General features: G+C 34.1%; 2 protein-coding genes across 3 annotated transcripts; both read left to right on the top strand.

The window, feature by feature from the left end:
* Positions 1 to 254: 254 nt before the first annotated feature.
* Positions 255 to 11,695, top strand: LOC145556396 (histidine-containing phosphotransfer protein 4-like). 2 transcript variants are annotated; one of them, XM_081618044.1, is made up of 6 exons: positions 255 to 338; positions 5,264 to 5,409; positions 10,461 to 10,591; positions 10,672 to 10,740; positions 10,971 to 11,042; positions 11,143 to 11,695. In XM_081618044.1, the coding sequence occupies exons 2-6, from the start codon at positions 5,377 to 5,379 to the stop codon at positions 11,240 to 11,242; spliced, it is 405 nt and encodes a 134-aa protein (XP_081474170.1). In that variant the 5' UTR covers positions 255 to 338; positions 5,264 to 5,376; the 3' UTR covers positions 11,243 to 11,695. The 2 variants fall into 2 exon arrangements, with proteins under 2 accessions (XP_081474170.1, XP_081474169.1); XM_081618043.1 differs by lacking the exons at positions 255 to 338; positions 5,264 to 5,409 and adding an exon at positions 9,678 to 9,804.
* Positions 11,696 to 14,384: 2,689 nt separating this feature from the next.
* Positions 14,385 to 19,255, top strand: LOC145556395 (phosphatidylinositol N-acetylglucosaminyltransferase subunit A-like). Its single transcript, XM_081618042.1, has 10 exons — positions 14,385 to 14,563; positions 14,695 to 14,771; positions 15,242 to 15,369; positions 15,738 to 16,310; positions 16,501 to 16,655; positions 17,639 to 17,729; positions 17,943 to 18,059; positions 18,158 to 18,261; positions 18,699 to 18,789; positions 18,870 to 19,255. The coding sequence occupies exons 2-10, from the start codon at positions 14,768 to 14,770 to the stop codon at positions 18,936 to 18,938; spliced, it is 1,332 nt and encodes a 443-aa protein (XP_081474168.1). The 5' UTR covers positions 14,385 to 14,563; positions 14,695 to 14,767; the 3' UTR covers positions 18,939 to 19,255.
* The last annotated feature ends 2,531 nt before the right edge of the window (positions 19,256 to 21,786 follow it).

The following is a 21,786-nucleotide window of genomic DNA, read 5'->3' as shown; positions in this document are numbered from 1 at the left end:
ATTAAGTCAATTTTATCGGGTCTAAATCAACACTCTCCGAGTAAGTGGGACAGGTGGTATGCTGATGGCTTATACTTCCATGTACTTTCCGTCATCATGAGTCATGGACATTTGCCACCTCTGAAATTCGTGCATTGTTATCAAATTTGTACGATCCTCATATAATGGAAGTGTAATTGGTTACACCCAAAAATTGGTACGATCGAATGATGAAGATACCATAGTATTTAGAACAAGGGCACTCTATAAAACCCCATCACACCACCAATTACCCAGAGATTCTGGTCAAGTTTTGCTCTTTCTTCATCAAATTGTTCAGAAATCAACAACCCCATAAGGTATTTTCATTTATTTTTTCAAACTCACTTAATAATTTTATTAATAGATTGTTATAAAATGATGCAGAAAACTTCTTGAATTACTGGTTTTCATTTTCTGATTAATTTTGTTGATGATGGGTGCAATATTGGTTTTTTAATTGATGCGCTTTATAGTGAACATATATTTTGCTGTGAATTTTCTTAATTTGATTTTGTAATTTTGTTACAAATTTGTGACACATTATACTGGTATATTTTTGGATGTCGGCTAACTTAATTAGTACTCCTAAAATACTATTTGACACCCAATGTCGTGAGTCACGGACTTTGATTTAGGTTTATATGTTTAAAGGGGTTGTACAAGACGTGGATTCAACCTTAAAAAATTAACAATAATCAAAGCATTAATCTAAAGATAAGGTCGGCTGCATGAACCAAGAATTTATCTCCTTCTATCCTAATAAATCTATGTGGGATTTGAAGTTATGGTGAAGGATTTACAATGTAGAGTTATCTATTGTTTTTTTTTTTTACTCACTCCGTCCACTAGGATTATCCTACAGGCTAGTTACATAGACACGGGTACGTGTCCAAGTGTCCGACTCGACTATTCGATTATTTTGTGAAATAATTGATAATTTCATGATTTTGAACTAAAAGTGGAGTGTTCAAGTGTCACTCCCATGTCCGAGTGTCAGAGGGTGACATTTGACATGGGTATTTGAGGTAAAATGAAAGGGTGTAGGTAACATAGCCTGCATGGGAGAGTTTTATTTTCAAGGCTTGGTTGAAGTTTGGTGTGAAGGGTTCTTGTGCTGTTCATTTCCTAGTTGTGTATGGATATAAAATGTGGATTGTGGAGTAAACATACCAAGATTAGATGGGGCAAACTCAATGAAACAACAATAAAGAATAATGGGGCACCCTTAGTGCGACGAAGGGAGTAGTATTACGGTATATAAAGAGGATCTTAGGGGACCATGGTACTGCACATTGTAGGAAAGATGTACGATCAAAATCATTCGGCTTCTAATTAATCAAATTGTCCTTTATAGTATGTGTCTATGTATAGAGTAGAATGAAGTAATGTAGGGAAGTAAAGGGAGAGGTGAATGAATGTTTCTTGGATGACCAAGTGATTAATGAAGAAGGGAATAATTGGAAGGAAAAGTCTAATATAGTACATGTAAAAATTTGTTCTAGCTCCTATATGTTTTTCGTACTGTGAATAGGACGATGCTGTGTAAATGATAATATGATAAATAAATCTTTACTTATAGACTTTGGGATTAATAGTGGATATAACAAAACATAAGGACTCATATTAGATGATAATTGGTTGATAGGACACTACTTTTATTTCGGGAGATATATCGATCAATGTATTGCAAGCTTGCAACTTTAATTACTCACCATTGTTTAAGGATCATGAATGTATATAGAGTTTGAGGCTTGAACTCGTTAGTAGAAATCGACTTTTCAGTTAAATACAACAATTTTGGCTAGAACAATTGAGAACCAGCTGTTACAAGCAATTGGGAGAATGCATGTTTTTTAGATTTTTTTTTTCCCCTTTTTATTTGAAAAAGCGAAGTTGCCAGGATATTCTTTAGTAGTTACCCTTAAATTAGGAGTAATCCTTTATCAAGTGCAGAACACTTCTGCTGCTGACTTATTACCAGTTTAGATGAGCAGACACCAATGGTTGCAGTTACCTGAGAGCTGCTACACTGTTTTCATTCCTTAAATTATATGTTTGGCAAGTTTGTAATAAAGTGAAGAACATGTAAGGGGATAAACAGCATGAACTTGGTGTCAGAAATCTTGTATTAAGCATGTATTTTACTTTATCCTTCTTTTGTTATGCCTCTAGCAAGTACTTGGGTTACTTCTTGGTGGGAGGAGCGGACTTTAGCTCAGATTTTAGTAAATTTTTATTTCATGGAATTTATAGACTTTGGATGACTGTTTGTGATCGAAGGAGGTTCTTGCATGGAAATTTGGCTGTTACATTTCTTGCTCAATCATACCACTTTCAATCTGGATTTTGTTCCTTTTACCAAGGGTAGTTCTTTAGTGAACTGAGGTTTATATGGTGTCTGCTGGACAATTTAAGGATAGAGAAAAGAGAAAAGGAGGGTAAAGAAATCAGGACAACACAATGCTATCTGGTTGAATTGGGTTAACTGTTTCATTTTGATGCTTTATTAAGTGAGGGTAAAAATGTTATAGTCTTAGATCTCAGATATCTATCGTTTTGCCATTTAGAATTTTTTCCTGGAGAGGTTAGATAATATTATTTTGTGTTACCAAAATAGTCCAAAACTGCTCACTGTACCAAATACTACTTTTGGAATCGTAGTTCCAGGGTGGGTCGGGGGAAGAATTAGCAGACTGTGTAACATATAGGTTAGGTGGAAATTCTGTTCAGTCTTGAAATCAATATGAGGATGAGAGTTGAAGTTTGCTTGGCTATGTTTTTTTAATTCCATTCTATGGTACTAGCTTACCGAGTTATCTACTCTTCTGTGTACTCAGAAGAAGCTAACAAGTCGAGAAAGTAATACATAGTATTTATTAAGTTAATGTATATAATCCCCTTAAGTCTACATAAGTTCATCTCCATTAACTCCTCATTCGCATAGGTTTCCTGGTCCATAGTGGTCACATATTAGATAAGAGTAGACAAAGACATATGGAGTTACGTTTACGTACATAAATTTGTAATTTTATTATGTATTTAATTGATTGGTTAACATGCAATTTATCATCCTTTAAAAGTGCCTACGAAAGAAGAATTTTGGGGCACAAAGGTTGATGAGGGGTATAATTCAAAAACTTTCTTGTAATGATACCAGAAGTTAACTTTTCATTCAGTATCATGGTTTTAATGTTAAGACTAGTCTTTGCAAAACAAAGTTTTCTTTCCTTTTCCGTTTGACAGACTGTAATTAATTTACCTTTAGTTGTCGTTTTGGTGCAATTAAGCATACTGTGGTATGCATTATATCTTTTAGATTCTATATTCTGTGCTATAGTTGTGGAGGTCTTTCAATGGCTACTGAAAGATATTTCTAGATTGTTCTGCAGTGATTGTTCTTTTCACTTATTTTGTTAATTATTGGAATCTGCTGGTAGGAAAATATGGCATCGGAATATGTTTTTTTGATTGCATATCATGTTGTCACACATATATATAGTCCTTGTTTACTAATTTTGCCTAGCATTTACTATCTTGGTGAACTTTAATCAGTTTGAGATTTGACTCAGTTATGATGCTCTATTCTTGCTTAGTAAATAATGTTCTTAATTAGAGTTTTGGTCTACTTAAAGCATCTTTTGCATACAGTTGTTAATACGTATCATGACTACATTCTATCATGTTGAGAGCAAATTAAGTACTGTCATTTGCAAATTAAATTATTATTATTATTTTTTTTTTTATCAAACTGCTAATTGTTAATGTCACCTACAATTAGCTAGCTAAATGCCATACTGTCCTGTGAATCAGGTATTTGTTTTGGCTATTGCTTTATCTCCATGTTGTGTGATGAAGCAATCAGACTAAGTTTTGTGTCTGATATAGATATGATGACTACTGAGTCACTAGCTTGATGCTGTGAGAGACATTTGCAAGTTGGAGTAAAAAGCAACTTTATATCTAGCCTTTGATCGATTCCTCGTCGCCCACAAGATTTTGTATTGTAGCTACATGAGCATATTCATGAGGTGGGGAAGTTATCAACAAGGCATAGCAAATGCTTATATTAACCTCTCCCTTTTAGACACGTGTGCGCTCCTTTGTTCAAGGAATTATGTTCAGTACTAGCCATTTCTTGCTATGTCTCTTTTTCTTTCTCATTCCTTCTCTGGGTTGCTATTTGGGTTTCCATTTTCTATATTCCCCCCCTTTTTGAACTAAAGTTAATGCATTATGTCAGGCACAAATCATTCTGGACTTAGATTTAGATTGTTTATGCTCTTTACCTAGTCATGTATGCTTAATCATTGGTTTAGCCTCTTTAGTATTTTCACAGTATTTAAATATCATTAACTGTAATTGCTATGCCTCTTTAGCTCGGTAACAAACTTCTCAAAATGAATCATTATAAATCCTATGGAAAAAAGACTTGTAATTTAAAAATTTTGGTTATAAAGAAGAATCTAGGGAATTAGAGATGTTAAAGCAACAGCTACTTTTTAGTTTTTACAGTTGCAAAGATAGTTAGCTCGGGTTTAGCTATATAGTTATATAGTGCTTCATCGTAATTGGCTCTTTCACAGTGGCTTTTTTGCTTTTTTGGCAAATTCTCTGCATGAATAATATTATTGAACGATGGATGCTGTTACATAAAATTTCTAGTAAGAATTTTATGAAACAAATTGGACGTCGAAAACTGTAATGATGCTATTCTAAAACACACAAATTTCATCATTGTGCTTACAAAATAGAGTATTTCCTCTTTCTTAATCAGCGTTTAGTCATAAGTTGAGTAATCTTTTTATCTCAAGTAGAATGCATTGTAATGATGCTAGTCTAAAACATACAAATTTCATCTGTGTGCTTATCTCAAATCATTGTGCTTACAAAATAGAGTATTTCCTCTTTCTGAATCTGAATTCAGTCATAAGTCGAGTAATCTTTTTTTATGTCAAGTAGAATGCATTCCTTTTTCATGAAAACTGTCAAGTTGGCTGTATTGCAACATCTTCTCCACGGCATTTTTAGGGATGGACCTCATTGTACGATTTTATCATGTCTTGAGATAGAATTCTTATCAACATCAAAGTCCAGAGACTATGAAAGAAAGCTAGAATATCTTGTGTGGCATGTCTCAGAAATTGGAAAGGGTGGAAAAAGAAAGTTAAGAATAAATGATTAGTAGATTCAGGTCGCCAACCAATTGCTTTTGTTTATTGATCTGGTCCACACCCATTTGCAGATATCACAGCAATGAAGGAACAATAGTTTCCTTTTATAAAAAATGAAGTGAGATGGAGACTTCTTGGCTCGACACGAGTCTTTGGTTGAGATACTCAGTGAGCTTACCAGAGAATGATTTATGATGGACCAACATGCTCCTTTAAGGTATGTTCTAATCATTGCTGAAGATTTATTTAGGTTTTCATTAGCTTTGTAAAAAAATTGTCTCTGATATTTTGGTTCCTTTTCAATCTATGTTTTAGTACCATACGTATTTTGATGACAAGTTAACAATTTTTTTTTCTAATGAATAACACTTGTGTGGTGATGAGCCATTTGAAAATGATGTGGATGTCTATTATGATGTCTACTTTTTGTGTATATCTATCAATTATGATTGATGAGTATGAATAATGTTGTGAACTCTGTGCTAGGTGAAAGTTATAAAAAAATTCTGAAAGTTTGATTCTAGCAAAAGTTTGATTGCAGCAATGACTAATCTTTTTCCAATCTATTTCGGGATATATAAGGCTTATATAATTTGCATAATCCCACCAAAAAGATCATGATTTTTTTTCAGTTTTCTTAGTCTCCTTTATTTTAGAATGGGAGAAAATCTCTCATGTAATTTCTAATGGAGATTAATCTTTAGTGCAATGATTAATGAGGAAGTTGCTTGAGAAACTTCTCAACAAAAGCAGGGAGGAATATGGCAGTATAAACTGGATGTCCTTTTTTTTATTATTTCTACGTCGCTTTCTGGCTAAGGAGGCATTAGAAGGGAAAAAGGGAAGGAAGAATAATCATATAACTAATATATAAAGCTAAACTTTTAGCCAGGCGACGAGATAGCGACACTTGGCATTCCAACTTTTCGCCAAGTGTCGCGCCACGTAGGATAGAGTTATATTGAATTTAATTTGTAGGATAAAAAAGTTAATTTAAAATTCTATTTTCAACTAAATTTGGATAGAATTTTAGGATAAAATTGTTAATTTAGAGTTTTATTTTCGATAAATTACCAATATTTCATATGTACAAATTAAATTATAATTTTATTAAAAAAAATTATAACACTCATAAATTATCATATAAATTTATTTTTTGTATCATAGTATTTTTTTGGAGCGAAGGAATTAGTTCAAAATGCACCACATTCATTATTTATAATATATTCTAATCAATTATAACAATATACTTTACAATCTAATATAATTTATTACTGTGTGTAAACCTGTCAATCGGGTCGGGTCACGAGTCATTTCGGACGGTCATTATTTCAGGCTACGGGTCAAGAAATATTTTTCACCAATGTTATTATTATTAGTCATTACATACCTACTATATAGTTTAAATCATCACAAAAACACATCAATTCCTAACTAATTTTGTATCAATGATATGTTTTAAAATTTGACATATAGATTAAAAATTTATCTTAAAATTCAATAAACAACCCGGGCATCGCACGGGCACAAAACTAGTTTTGAATAAAGTATTTACTTATATAATATTTGGGGAATTAAAGAGATAAATATGGTGTTACCTGGGTTTGTTGGATGATGCTATGGTTTTTTTAATCACTGTTTCTATGATTTTAAAATGCACTTTTACCTTAATGCTATGATCAATGATCATCATGTTTGATATGTGCTTTAGGAATAAATTTAAGGCATAGAATGCTTAATATCAGGGTTGTTTTGTTCGGAGAGGTTTGGGGCAAAAAGAGAGGTTTGAGGCTAAAGTAAGGTTTGACTAACTCAAGTCTCTAATATGAGTGTTTGGTTAAGAGAGTTTTGGGTCCAAAAAGCTAATTTTGATTAAGCTAATGATTTTTTATGAGAGAGGTTTGTGGTAGTTGAGGGGAAATGACTCTTCTTTCATAAATTTGATTTATTTTACTGCATTTACTAAGTTTGCTCGAGAATTCAAGCTAATAATAAATCATGCATATTATCGTTATTGGTAATTTTACACAATTTTGTCAAAAAATAAAATAAAATTTACACACTAAAAATCTATCATCTAACAGCTATTTACCAAAACTTTTACACAAACAACTAGTACAAGCAAGTAAGCAATTAGTAAAAAAAAAAAACTCATACAAATAGCTAAGAGCTAAATTCTTGTTGCCAAATAGGGCAAATATTGTTTACTTAGAGAAGAGACTCATTATGTCATTTCATCATTTTCTTAATGTAGTGGAATTCTTTTGTAAAAAAAAGTAATAAAAAAAACAAAAACAAAAACAAAAACCTATGCTACTAAAAGATTCATAACATTAGGGTTTTTTTCCCTTTCTCTTGGCAGTCCAATTTCATCAAATATCAGGAAATCTATTTTTTTTATTAAAACTCAAAGGGATAACATGGTATTGCCATGTGTCATCCCTTCCTCATCATGACTAGGCGCCACATGAGTGTTGACAATGTATGTTTGTAAAACCTTTCATTTAAAACAAGTACATAAATAAAATACCTTCTAAGCTACTCTGTATATTATTACCGTGTCTCTTCAATCACCCAAATAATAAACACTTTATTAATTAGCGATAATTAACTTATATACACTAATACTTTATTTTTATGTTACTCGCATGTAATTCATGTTATTTTTTATAGTTTATTTTTTAATTAAACATATATGAGCAGAAATTTCTTTAGAGCTTGGTTCATGCGATTGGTTGAATTTGCTGCTGTTGTTGTTATAGTATCCAATTACTATATTTCCAATCCATTTAAATCAAATAGTTATTGACGATTGTAATGTTATATTATAAGAACCCGGGACATCGTTTGGGCCAATAACTAGTTAGACATTCTATTGGAGATGATGGTATTGAAGTATAATTATATGTCTGAACTGTACATTCATGTTGTGAGCTTGGATTATGTTGAATACATGTAGTTAAATGAACAACTACAATCATGTCATGAGTTAGAAAGACCAGCCTTAGCACTTTGGTTATTTTTCCATGATTTCTATTTGTGGGCACTTTATAAATGAGCTTAATGAAACTTATCTTAGAACATTTGGAATCCATGTGGAGGTATTTTAGCCTTTTAGGTCCTGCTGAACAGAGGGGATGGCCTTTAGATATGATCAAAAGCTGTGATACTACTTACCATTACCAACATCAAAATGGCAAGCCACTGTTTGTATTGGATCTTATTCTTTGATAGTAACATTTCAGTCGGAGTTGGGTGCATTTTCTTTTCCTGGTTCCTAGTGGAATAAGATAAGAACTTCTAATTTGTAACCATATACTTCAATCTTAGAATTTTTTAGAATTAATGTAAATAAGCATTGCGTAAAATACAAAGCAGAATACAGAAGCATCCTCAGAACATTATAATGATTTTACTTTTTAATATTACTTTGCTTTACAATGACTATCATCCATTCCCCATTTCCCCTTTGGATTGTTAAAATTGGCTGTTCTTGTTCACTATCCCTTTATAAAGTTATAAACTTAGTATAATGTTGCACTTTTTTTTATTGGTTCTTTCCACTTTTTCGTTTATCTTTGTATTAACATTCATTGTCTGCTTGGATTCTCCTGGGTTTAATATGGTGTGCATAATGATTTTTTTTCTGTACATGTGTATTCAGTCTCAAGTTTATGAAACCCCATCAATGAAACGACAGAGATTTGTCATGTTTAATGAGAATGTTAAAGTAAGGCTGTTTTAGAGTCTAAGTATAATGGACTTCTATACATAGCCACATAGGTTAGACACATAGGATCAAACTTGAGACAGCCCTTCTATGATTAAACACTAACTGGTTTTCTCATTTTTGTTCTTCTAATTTGTATGATCACTTTAATTTTTTCAGTTTTGGAGCTGTCATTTGCTTTATGTTGTGCTTCTCTAGTCTAGCTCTAACCGCCTATAAGGCTGTTGGACGGAAATCACTTGAAGTCTTAACTCTGCTTACATCACGTTTCTCAGTTGTGACATAGAAAAGGAAATGCCTAATTGTGTCCAATAGATTTTATAGCATAATGATGGTGTCTAAACCCTTCCTAAGATGATTTTTACTGAAAAATATCTCATGAGAGAATAAGGCAGCCCTGTATCCACGTTTGATAAGTTCCCCTCTTCTTTTAATGTGAAAGAATTGTCCTAACATTCACCCAAGTCTTTCAAATCTTGCTTTTAATTCCTCTTTTTTTATTTCTCCTCTACTTGAATGTACTTATCCATCTATAGGTGTAAGGAAATGATAGAAGTGCAAAAGAAGATTCCAATTTCAAGGCTATTGTAACGTGGGTACAAAAGAATCTGCTTGGTTGTTCATTAGGATAAGGATATTGACTGCTGTCTATTCATATTCTCAGCCAGAAAGCAAAATCTTGCATCTCTGACTGCATGCTGAAGAATCATAACTATTATAAATACTCGTAGCTCTTTGATTTGTTTAGACAATCCGTGCCTAGTATCAATTAGCTTATAAGGCATGTCCGTTGAGACCTGTGTTCAACTATATAAATCTAGAATGGATACTCGGCCTTTGCAAGAGCAAATTGTGCAATTTAGGCGGTCTCTATTTGAGCAGGTTTAGTGTTTCTATAATTCTATTCTTATATGCATCTGATACTTATAGCTATTGGTTATTTTCACAAACATCTGTCTTTTAAAAGAAATGATGGATCAAGAGATCCCCTACTTGAAGGGCTGGACATCATTGCTTGGATCACTATGGAGTCATCGCTGTTTCTGCATTCTGATTTTTTGAAAAATTGGAAATTATAGTGTAATATCTGAACTTGAGGGTAATGTTAAACCATTGAAACTCATTAATTAGAAAGATGGCAGAGTTTATACACACTATGGAGAAAAAGCTGTATTTAAGTAATAACTTGAGTTTATATTTCTCAAGGAATTTCTTCATTGTGCAAGTGTATGAAAGTTAATTTATTAACGAAATTTAAGATGAATGCACTTGAAATGTGAATGATTGACTACTTTAAGAGGAAGCTAGGGTAGTGTGTAGATAATTTGTGGGTGAGACACCTCAAACTCGAAAGTTGTTCAAAATCTATTAGAAATATTTTGGTTTGATCTGCAGTTTAAATTTCACTTCCTTTGTTGGTCACATTGTTGGGACTTGGTAGGGTCATATCGTCTGAGGCGGCCAGATGCATGCAACTTTGCCACTACCAGTCATGAATTCTTGATTAGTAGTTTGAAAGTTTGATGCCAATGTTGCAGGGATATCTTGATGAGCAATTTATTCAACTAGAGGAATTACAGGATGATGCCAACCCTGATTTTGTTGAGGAGATTGTAACCTCATATTACACTGATTCAGTTAGACTGATCCAAAATATCGACCAAGCACTGTGAGTATACTCTTACCTGACCAACAATCTAATACTGGCTTCAGTCTTTGTACAGCATATTGATTGATAAATTCATACAGTGCGAAATATCCATTTGATTTTGAGAAGCTGGACAACTACATGCACCAGTTTAAGGGCAGTAGCTCAAGGTATGAATTGTTTAGTTGAACTTATGACAGCTTAGAATTGACTTATTTTATATATGAAATGTAGGCGTGTATTGAAATATACATAGCAGAATTGAAGATCCATATGTTTAGGCGTTTAGCTGAGCCATATTTTATTTTCTAAGTATTTTCCTGCTTGTTGACTGACGTACTTGTTAGGAGAAATCAATAAACGAAAAAGTGAATATAATTCATATTTGCAAATTTTGCAGTATTGGAGCTAAGAAAGTAGTACTCGAATGCTCACAGTTCAGGAAATATTGTGCAGCAGGAATAGCAGAAGGGTACAATAAAATCCCAATCACACTACATTTACTAATTCTTATCCTGTAAAGTTGAGTTAATCTCAACTGCAATGATTTAATGGATTCAATGCGTTTGTAGGTGTGTCAAGACTTTTCAGATGATAAAGCAAGAACATGTGATGTTGAGAAAGAAACTTGAGACTTATTTTCAGCTGTTGAGCTCAGCTGGAGGGACTTAGGAACGCACGCACCTCGCATCTGTTGTTGAGATACACATGTTATTACATACATAGTATTCAGTAATAATGTTGTGCTAAATATAGTTGTAGAAGTTGTATATACATGATATGTTTGTCGTCTCCTATGACTTAGCAGCGCAATTATATATACACCAATACAGCAGAAGATGAATGCAGATTTGTTTTCAGCTGATTGAGTGTTACATAAGGGGTCATTCATTCCTTTGTTAGAACTTATAAGTATAGTGTGAACGTTCAAAGTGCATGTATGTGATCGAATGTACTTTGAGTGATAGTTTGTAATGCGGTTAGCACGTCTCTTGCTACTCATCTTATGCTGCATGTAGCACGGAATGTGCATAGCAGTGTTGAAAATTTGTTCACTTTTGTGTATTTTGTTGAAGACTTGTTCACTTTTGTCGGGAAATAGATATTTGCCACTTTGAGAGAGTATACTTTGTATCCCATATTATGTTCATGCATTAGAGCTTCATCGCCTTCATAGCAGAGAGTTGATGATGTCTATTGCATGGACTGATGAAATCATCTCCCGGGCGAAAATAGTTCTCATAAGAAGGATGGTCCTGGAGAACGAATATAATCTACTCTACATGAACAAGTATATGGAAAATAATAAACCTCCATACCATTGATCATGGATCTCAACCCTAAATCCAAAATTATAGTTTGTTGCCGTTGTTTGATATTTACATACCTTAGTACTAGTAGTGTGTGTTCCTTTTGGGAATTTTTGAATTTAATGATATGAATTGTTATAAATATTAAATTAACCAAAAAAAAAAATAATCAAAATCGAGATTATAGGTATTTTTCCTATGTTTTTTTTAGAAAATTTTATCTTAAATATCATGCAATTATCATTTATTATGATATGGTGTCAATACGTATTTGTATACTTCAAATATAAGAATTTAAGGCATTGCCCGCGATAATCAATATGAGTAGTTAAATTTTTTAAAAAGTGTCCACTATCCAAGACATTGCCCAATTTTAATCACTAGTTAAAATTGTTTCATTAAGTATTCTTATTGTTCTTCTTGCATGTATTAAGATTAGCATTTGCAATGTCAAAAAAAAAAAAAAAAAAAAAAAAAAAAAAAGATTAGCATTTGCATGCTTGTATTAATTTAATCCCTTGTTCTTTTTTGTTCTACGACTTCTACCACTATCTATTGTAGGTCGTTCTCTAATATTATGCTCACTTTGTTTTATTCTATTTGAGACATATTTCTTTTACCATCTTACCCATTTAACCCCATATAACTACACCTTTCCATACTCCATGTATTACTTTTTTCACTTTTTCCTTACAAACTCGCCTTTTACATACTTTTTCTTACTTAATCTTACACCCTCAAATTCTTCAAGAACAAAAAAAAAAAAAAGGGAGGTTATATACCACCTAGTTAGACATTCTCATCCCAGCTCGGTATTTTATTATAACCTCTCATTATATGGTATCACACACTTAATTTTTGTAATTATTATTTTTCTCTTCTTACATCCCATACTTATTTTCTCTCAATTTCTTTTCAACCATTTAATTTTTAATTTTTCAACAAACCGCACTTACATAATACGTAGTATTTTATTCCATTCAACTCACCATTCTAAAATCATATACCGGTTAAATTGATGTACGAGTATTAAGAAAAACCAAACGGAGTATGTTCACTTTTAGGGCACCAATATTTCATATTGGCTTAATGTTTTGTGTTTACTCTAAAAACTTAAAGTGGATTTTTTTTTTCTTTTTCCAATCCCTTTGCATTAGTTTTTTTTTTTTTTTTTTTTTTTTTTTCCTTTTTTTCTTATTATGAGTAGTATTAAAGGAGAAAATACAAGTTTCGATAATCTTGCCAAGCTTTTTTTTTTTTTGGGAAATTCTACACTATACCCCTCAGGTGTTGGCTTTTCCAAGCTGTGCCCCTCACTTTGAAAAGTTCCACGCTGTAACCTGTAGGTCCCACAAGTGATTACGCTGTACCCTTGCTGTGTCACCATAAATGACGGACGTCAGAAATAGTTAATGCCGTCACCTAACTTTTGTACTTTCCCTCTATTTTCAAAACTTAAATTAAAAAACTTAAAAAAAAAAAAAAAAAAAAAAGAGAAAACCCCTCCCCCTTAACGACAGCAACCCCACAGCCACCCCGCCAGGGCTGCCACCACGCGGCGACCAGAGCTCCGTACCCGGCTGTACCAGCCTGACCACCGGCCCCTCCTCCCCTTCCCCTGAACCACCTTCCTCCACGCTAAAACCCTTCTCCCTCCCCTGGGAAACCCCGTTACCCTCACCAACCACCGGCCAGGCCAAACCCTTCCCCTATGCCGGCGAACCCATTCCTCCCCTCCACCGGCCGTCTCCACCTTCCCCTTTCACTAGAGCTTTGTACGTATTCGGCGGTACCAGCCCGACCACCCAGCCCCTCCTCCCCTTCCCATAAACCACCTTCCTCCACCCTAAAACCATTCTCCCTCCCCTCGAAAACCCCCCTCCTCTCATCGGTTGCCGGACAAACCGCCTCCGTGTACCGGCGAACCCATTTCGCCCCTCCATCGGCCGTCTCCACCTCTTTCCCCTTTGAACCACCATCCAAAAACCTTAAAACCCCAAATCATCAAGTGGTTTAGGGGTTTCGACTTTGTGATGGTGGATTTTATAATGCAGACGACCGGCGAAAAGGCTAAGCCGGCACGGGGAAGGGTTTTCAGGCGCCGTGGTGGTGGCAACCCTGACAGGTGGCGGTGGTGGGGGATTTTCCTTTTTTCTGTTTTTTTTTTTTCAATTTTAAGTTTTTTTTATTTTAAGGATATTTAAAAAAAAAATTGTTATTTTGTTGGAAAGGGAAAACTAACGGAAAGTTGTAACGGAGAGATAACGGCAAGGGTACAGCGTAATCACTTGTGGGACCTACAGGTTACAGCGTGGAACTTTTCAAAGTGAGGGGCACAGCTTGGAAAAGCCAACACCTGAGGGGTATAGTGTAGAATTACCCTTTTTTTTTTTTGAAGGGATCTTGCCAAGCATTTTAAGGCTCTTACATTAGGAATTTTTCGTGTGAGAATTGAGGAGGATTTTTTTATTATTTTTTTTAGCTTTAGAAAAAAAAAATCTCTAGGGATACGCTTGTCTTTTTGCACAAGATGTTGGGGGTACTAATGTCATTTGCAAGCCCTTATTTTTAATTATTTTCTTACTTGAAGAGAGAGAAAATGTGAGAATGAGGAGAGAGAATGAAAATGTCGGATGAGAGTGCGCGAATACTGAGATGCTAAACATTGGAGAACAAGAACAAGGTGATTAATTGTATTTTTAATTTCATGCTTTTTATATGAATTTTTTATCATGCATTTCACAATTAATTTTTCCCAGTAATTTGCAAATATTCAGTTTCTTCATCTGGGGTTTGTTTTCATGCAATTTCCAGTTTATACTCCAATTCTATAGCTCAAATTTAGCAGTCTTCACCTCAAAAAACGCCAGCATTGATTCATCATCAAATGGGTAAGTTTGATCAAGTTGTTTTCTAATTGGGGCTCTTAAATTTATTCTAAATTTGATCAGAATTTTACATATTTTGAAGCAAGTATTAAAATTTCTTTCTAAAAGTTTAATTTTCAGCATTTAGTTTGAATTGGGTGATTAATTGAATGTGGGTTTTTAATGTTGATGGAAGAGAAAATCAGATGTGGTCTCAGTTTTTAGCTAATTGCTGTATCTGTTGCAGCTTGATAGAATCTCATTCTTATGGATTTCTGGGTTTTCGAATATTACCAATTTACACATTCTTATTATCAGTTCTTAGCTAATTTTAGTTTTTGCTGTAACTTTATAGCATCTGTAGTGTTCATTATATTGGATTTTTCGGTTTTCGAAGTCGATTATACTGCTTTACACATTCCTGTAGTTGGGTTCTTTCTCTGATACTCAAGAAAGTTGTGTATTATTTCATATCTTGTTTGCTTGCATTGCAGATTGTTCAATGGAGGAAAAAAGTAAGCATAGGATATTGATGGTGTCAGATTTTTTCTACCCAAATTTTGGGGGAGTTGAAAGTCACATTTATTATCTATCTCAGTGTTTGCTTAAGCTAGGTCACAAGGTAAGTGAAACATTATTGTTTGTGGTTTTCTTATCAGTTATGCTGGTAGAGTAGTCATATGAAAGTAGTGAAATTCTTGGATATCGTGTTCGTTTTGCTTACTTTATACAGGATTGTTAGTAGGCAGTATCGGTAGTAACTATAGAGTAGAGATTATCATATTTTTACTGTGTTTGTCTCCTGATTGGTAGATGTTTTCTTACATGTTGGCCCAAGTTTTATGCAAAATGGTGGAACTCTTGATTTGATATTTCTTTTGGATGGGAAACTATTGAAGGTTCAAGTTGGCTTAGTTGGTTGGTAGGATTGTGATGGGATTTCTTTAGCGTGTGACTAAACATTTTTATTGGTTTTTGGAAAATGTGTAGGTTGTAGTTTTGACTCATTCATATGGAAATCGCTCTGGGGTGAGATATATGACGAATGGTTTGAAGGTTTATTATGTTCCATGGAAGCCTTTATTCATGCAGAGTGTATTGCCCACGTTCTCTGGTACACTTCCTATTATGAGAACTATTTTTGTCCGAGAGAAGATTTCATTGGTCCATGGACATCAAGCCTTTTCAACTTTCTGCCATGAAGCTCTAATGCATGCACGCACTATGGAATACAAAGTTGTTTTTACTGATCACTCCTTGTATGGATTTGCTGATGTCGGTAGTATACACATGAACAAAGTCCTACAATTTACCTTGGCAGATGCAACTAAAGCAATTTGTGTCTCCCATACAAGCAAGGAAAATACAGTGCTAAGGTCAGGTATTCCTGCTGAAAAGGTATATGTGGTACCAAATGCTGTTGACACTGCTATGTTTAAGCCTGCACCCGAACGACTTTCAAGAGACCAAATTGTCATTGTTGTGATAAGTAGATTGGTATACCGAAAAGGTGCAGATTTGCTTGTTGAAGTCATTCCTGAAGTTTGTCGTCTACATCCCAATGTTAGTAATATGAAATTTTTTATATGTTTGGAATTAGTATTAGTGTTTGTCCTCCTAGGTCAGAACTTATTTCAATCACTTCGTTTGGAATAATTTTCATGCATAGATATTAATTACATAATTCATTTGGATTACATCTATGATTTATAGTTTTATACTATTAACAATTGTTATGAACTGATCATCTCAGGTTCGTTTCATTGTTGGAGGTGATGGCCCGAAAAGAGTACGGCTAGAAGAGATGCGAGAAAAGCATTCTCTTCAGGATAGGGTTGAAATGTTGGGTGCCGTTCCACATTCTCAAGTTCGATCTGTGTTAATCTCTGGACATATTTTCTTAAACAGGTAACTTTTGTCTCCTTTAGAATAAGAGGGTGAGAAAAATTCCACTTTATTCGGAGGATTTACTTGCTTTTGTACTCTAGACTCTACTTAGAATTCGAGGAAGTGTTAAATTTCTTGACGGCCTCTTATTTTCAGGATTTTTCCTAACAGCTGGTTTTCTTATATTTGGGTTAATCAAACATTTCAATTGTTGCTTGATTTCATTTAACAAATGGAGACTGGCGTTCAAATGGGTTAAAAATTTACATTTGAGTTTAATATGAGAAATCATGAGTAGATAGATGGCAGTTGTCTTTCTTCCTACAGATCAAGCTTTGGACTACAGTTGATTAAACTCGTCTACCTTAGCTACACTTGATGAGTTGTTTGCTGAGGAAAAAATCCGCTTACTCTTCATGGGTTTCTGAGGCTGAAATAAGTATTTTATTTGGTAATCTACATATTGTGGAAGCAAATAGTTAAGCACTTAAAATTTGAGTTATTCTTCTAATTCGATTGGAGAATTTCAGAAGTGGTTGGACTTAGATGTCCCATTGTCCCTAATAACTTTTAAGTATTTGATTAATTTTGCAAGATTGGTTGAAAATTCCCTTTTTAGCCAATACCTTGTTTCTAAGTAATGCTTTTTTACTGATTTACCAGAGTAAAAGTCAATCAAGGAACCTTGTTTATTTCATTGGATTTTTTTGCAGTAATGTGGTTTGTGCTGACTCTTTTTGTGCTGGTAAAGTTAAGGCTTACCCATAGTGAAGGCTAGAGCCTTGTGAAAAATCTTGAAGCCCTTTATCATAGAACTTAATAGATTTAGTATCTTTTAGTTCCCATACATGTAAATGAAGCAAATGAGAACTAATGCTTAAGTTTTGAAGCTTCCTGTTCTCTTTACTCTTCTGCAGTTGTTTTGATCTTATTGATGTTCTAACATCCATGGTTGTTTTACTGTTTTCCACCATCTTATTTCTCTGTTTTGAATTTCTGGACAGCTCTTTAACCGAAGCATTTTGCATAGCTATATTGGAAGCAGCTAGTTGTGGATTATTAACAGTCAGCACACGTGTAGGAGGTGTCCCTGAGGCAAGTTTTATGAGTTTTTATGCATCAGTCTGCATCTCCCCTCTTGTTTATCATCCCCGCCTTTTAACCAGCCTTTGTCTGTAAATCTTTTTTTTTTTTATATATATTTTTTTTAACACTTTGAAGAGATATATGTGTGTGGTCTAAATACTTGGTATGGATGTACGATTAATGTTTCATTACCCATGCAAATTTCCCCATTTTACTTATTAGGTTTTGCCAGATGACATGATCGTACTTGCAGAACCAGACCCTAGAGTTATGGTGCAAGCTGTTGGAAAGGCGATAACCATGCTCCCTAACATTGATCCGCAAGTTATGCACCTTCGAGTGAGTACATTAATTTATACAATTATATTAGTTCCCCCGCTCCTCCCCTGGTCCCTTCTTTTCTCTCTGCTGATGTAATTATTTCCTGTTGCTGCTAGATGAAAGGGCTATATAGTTGGCATGATGTTGCCAAGAGAACAGAGAGAGTCTATGAGCGGGCTCTGAAGTGTGCTGATCAGAATCTTCTTGAACGGCTTTCAAGGTAATGCTTGATGAATGCGCATGCTTCAAAGGTAGCATGTAAACTAAATCATTGAAAGACATTACTGACTGGTTTGCTCAGTATCTTTTTCATGTTTGAATTCTGTGCTGTTAATTCAGTCTATTTTAAAACAAAAGAGAGCAGAAAATCATCATTTGCATGGTGGGAATCTAGATGAAAGAGTGCTGCATCTTCTTAATTTGGAGATCAAAGTCTGTTGTGATTGCATCTGTAATATTGCCATAGTCCTCTATGCTTGACTAAAGAAATGATCAGATGTTGCAAATGCATTATCCTGAGCCCAATTAATGTCGATGTATCTCTCTCTTTTCTTTGGATCATTTCAGTCTGCTATCTTTATAGTCCTTTTGGCAGAGTGCAAGATAAAGTTAAAGAAAATTGTTTCTTTTTCTTCTGATTGATTTAAAATTAAACAGGTACCTGGCTTGTGGTGCATGGGCAGGCAAGCTTTTCTGCTTGGTTATGATTATCAATTATCTGTTTTGGTGTCTGTTGAAACTATGGCAGGTAGTTACTCACCTCCAACGTCGTGTTTGAATTTTGGTTGTTTTGACATCAGTCTTTTAATATCACTACACTTTGCTTAGCCTGACGAGGAGATTGAGGAGGCTCCAGATGTTCAATTATCTCATCAGCTGGAAGATATATCAGAATAATCTTCTCAGAATAGAAACATGGAATGACATTAGATGTGTAATCTGTACATAATTCATCACTAGCTCATCGCTGAAAGCTCACCTCTGTCAATCTGCAGCAAATGTCAAATACAGCACAATGCAAAGAAGTCCACCTGTAGGCGTTTGTACTTGGTAGTTTCTAACTTTCTACTAGTACTGGACATCCTAATTTTTCTTTTACTTTCTGTAACAGTTTTGTGGCTAATACTCTATACTTTGTATGTCCTTAGGCTCAATGTAACTAATTTAACTGACGATTTTACCAAAAACCAGTGTTTCATTTTGTCAAGTTACAAGGATTTATACTTCGTAGATTATAGCTAAAGATTTATAATTCTTCAGGTGTTTATATTGTTGTACTTTTTTTTTTTTTCCCTAGTATATGTATTTGATAAAAAAATCTTTAGCTATAATCTAGGAAGTATAAACTTGATTTTTAAAGTTTAAACAAATTACATATTTGTATCAAATCAAATTAGCCAAGGTAGTACAATATTGAGTTATTGACATGCAATTACTCTGGTTTAAGAGAGTTCAGTTGCATTTAATCAAACTAAACGTTTCATTTCACAAAAATAATTCCATCTACTAATGGTTAACTACATACATTTATATGCAAATATGACTTCATTGCAAATTAATCAACACCCTTTCACTTCCTCTTCCATGTTAACGTAACTGTAATTCTAAACTGACTAAGCTACCTTAAAACACCCTATAAATACCAACCCCTTGCACTCCATAATTCTTCACACCTCTCTCTATCTTAACTCTCTCACACACACACACACACACACACACACACACACGAGCGCGCGTGTACAAACACATACCATGGCACAGTCTCTAAGAATCCTCGCCACAATAGTGGTAGTGCTAACAATATGCTCTTTAACAAGGACTAAAGCACGTCCTATGCTTGTTGATCTTAGTCCTACTGAGTCGAGCACGTTAGTGGCTCGACTAAGCTTGGCAGGCCATTCGACGAGCTGTTGGGAGTCCTTGTTCAAGCTCCAGTCTTGCTCAGGGGAGGTGTTCCAGTTTTTCTATGATGGAAAAACATATTTGGGCTCAGATTGTTGTCATGCAATCATTATCATAGTCCAAGATTGTTGGCCTGCTATGCTAGGCTCATTGGGCTTCACTGCTGAGGAGGGTGATATTCTTAAGGGCTATTGTGATGCTGAAGAGAACAATCCAAGCCCAAAACCTCCAAGCCCACCTCACGCTCCCGGGCCCGTTAAGGATGGAGTGATGGATTAAGATTAACTAATCATGTTTAGTTATTAATCTTTGATAATTAGTTTGTATTTGGTTTAAAATGTCTGAATCCTTTTTGAGTAAGGTTTTTCTTGGTGTTTCTTTTTTAGGTATTGACTAAGGATGAGGGTATGTTTGGTAAGGCTACTTACAAAGAAATGATCTTTGTTATTTGCATAATAAAATTTTGATCTTCACTATTTGAAAGTTTTAGTCAATCTCTTTAGTTTTTGTGTGTTTTTTTTTTTACTTGAGTATTATTTAATTCATATTATTATTTCATGCTTGATAAAAAAAATGTTTTCTTGTGCGGATTATATTCAAGTTACCCTGAATAATACGAATTAAGTCTTTTTGAGGGGACTTTGTAATTAAAATTTAATATCGTATATCATACATATGTATCATTGTCTTTTGCAACTTCTTGAACACACGAGTAGGGGTGGCAATTTGGGTCAGCGGGTCGGGTTCGGTCAGATTTCAGGTCAATTTCGGGTTGTGCTTAAAATTATCAAAAATAGTTTAAAACTTAATATTATAACGATATATGACATTTTGGTCAAATCGGATCGAATTCGGGTTGTTCGGGTTCGGGTCAGGTCGGTTTCGGGTTTCTCTCAGTAACTTCAGGTCGGGTTCGGGTCGGGTTAGGAATTGCCAGCCCTAAACACGAGTAGAAAAAATTGTTCACTTTTCTGTAATAGGAAAGAGATGAGACAATCAAAAGTAATGTGAATGCTTAATTTACAAAAGTGGGATTAAAGTCATTCAAATTATTAGCGAAAACAAATCTAAAAGCAAAAGATAAAGTGATTGAAAAGAGAAGGAAAGAAAAGGGGACATTGAACAGACCCTTCAAAGTATGAAATAATTAATCTCTTGAACAAGACAAGACTACTAGTCTACCACCAAATTTGTGCTTAAATTATGAAAATTAACTGTTTTTGGTTATCTTAAAGACAACGATTTGGAAGGGGTAGGTCCTGTACTAGGTAGTCATTTCACACTTGCCTCTACAAAATTGATGTATACAATGATTGATTAATATGATCTTATTGTTTTACAAAATGCATAAATTAAATTTTCTTAGATTAATAATGTCTCATAGCATGACCCAAACTTGTAGTCTTAAAATTACATAAGTTTTTTAACAACTTTACTTGCTTGATTTTCCAATTCTATATAGTTATGTAATAATATTGAATTTAATTTATATCGATTGTAATATGTATTAATGTATAAACCCAAATTAACATGCAACACATAGAAACTTTATACGATTTTTAAGCCCTAATACGTATTTAATATATAAAGTAACGACAATTCCTCTTTTAACCTTGTATATATACGAGTATATATATATTTCCACGTCAAATTGAAACTACTTATAAAAAACGATCATAACAATGTTGTAAGTTTGTAACACGCCACATACATTGATCGCAGCAACAACTCGGGGCATATTTAGTCAATCGTTATTATCCTAATTTGTAGACTACATCATGACTAATTGAGAAATCGTACATTACCAAGTTACTTGGTATTTACTTAAGCATGAGTGCAAGAG

The sequence above is a fragment of the Chenopodium album genome, chromosome 8, assembly GCF_948465745.1.
Source record: "Chenopodium album chromosome 8, dcCheAlbu1.1, whole genome shotgun sequence".
Classification (NCBI taxonomy): Eukaryota; Viridiplantae; Streptophyta; class Magnoliopsida; order Caryophyllales; family Amaranthaceae; genus Chenopodium; species Chenopodium album.
Note: the sequence above shows the minus strand (reverse complement) of the source record. Positions and strands in the feature narration are given on the sequence as shown.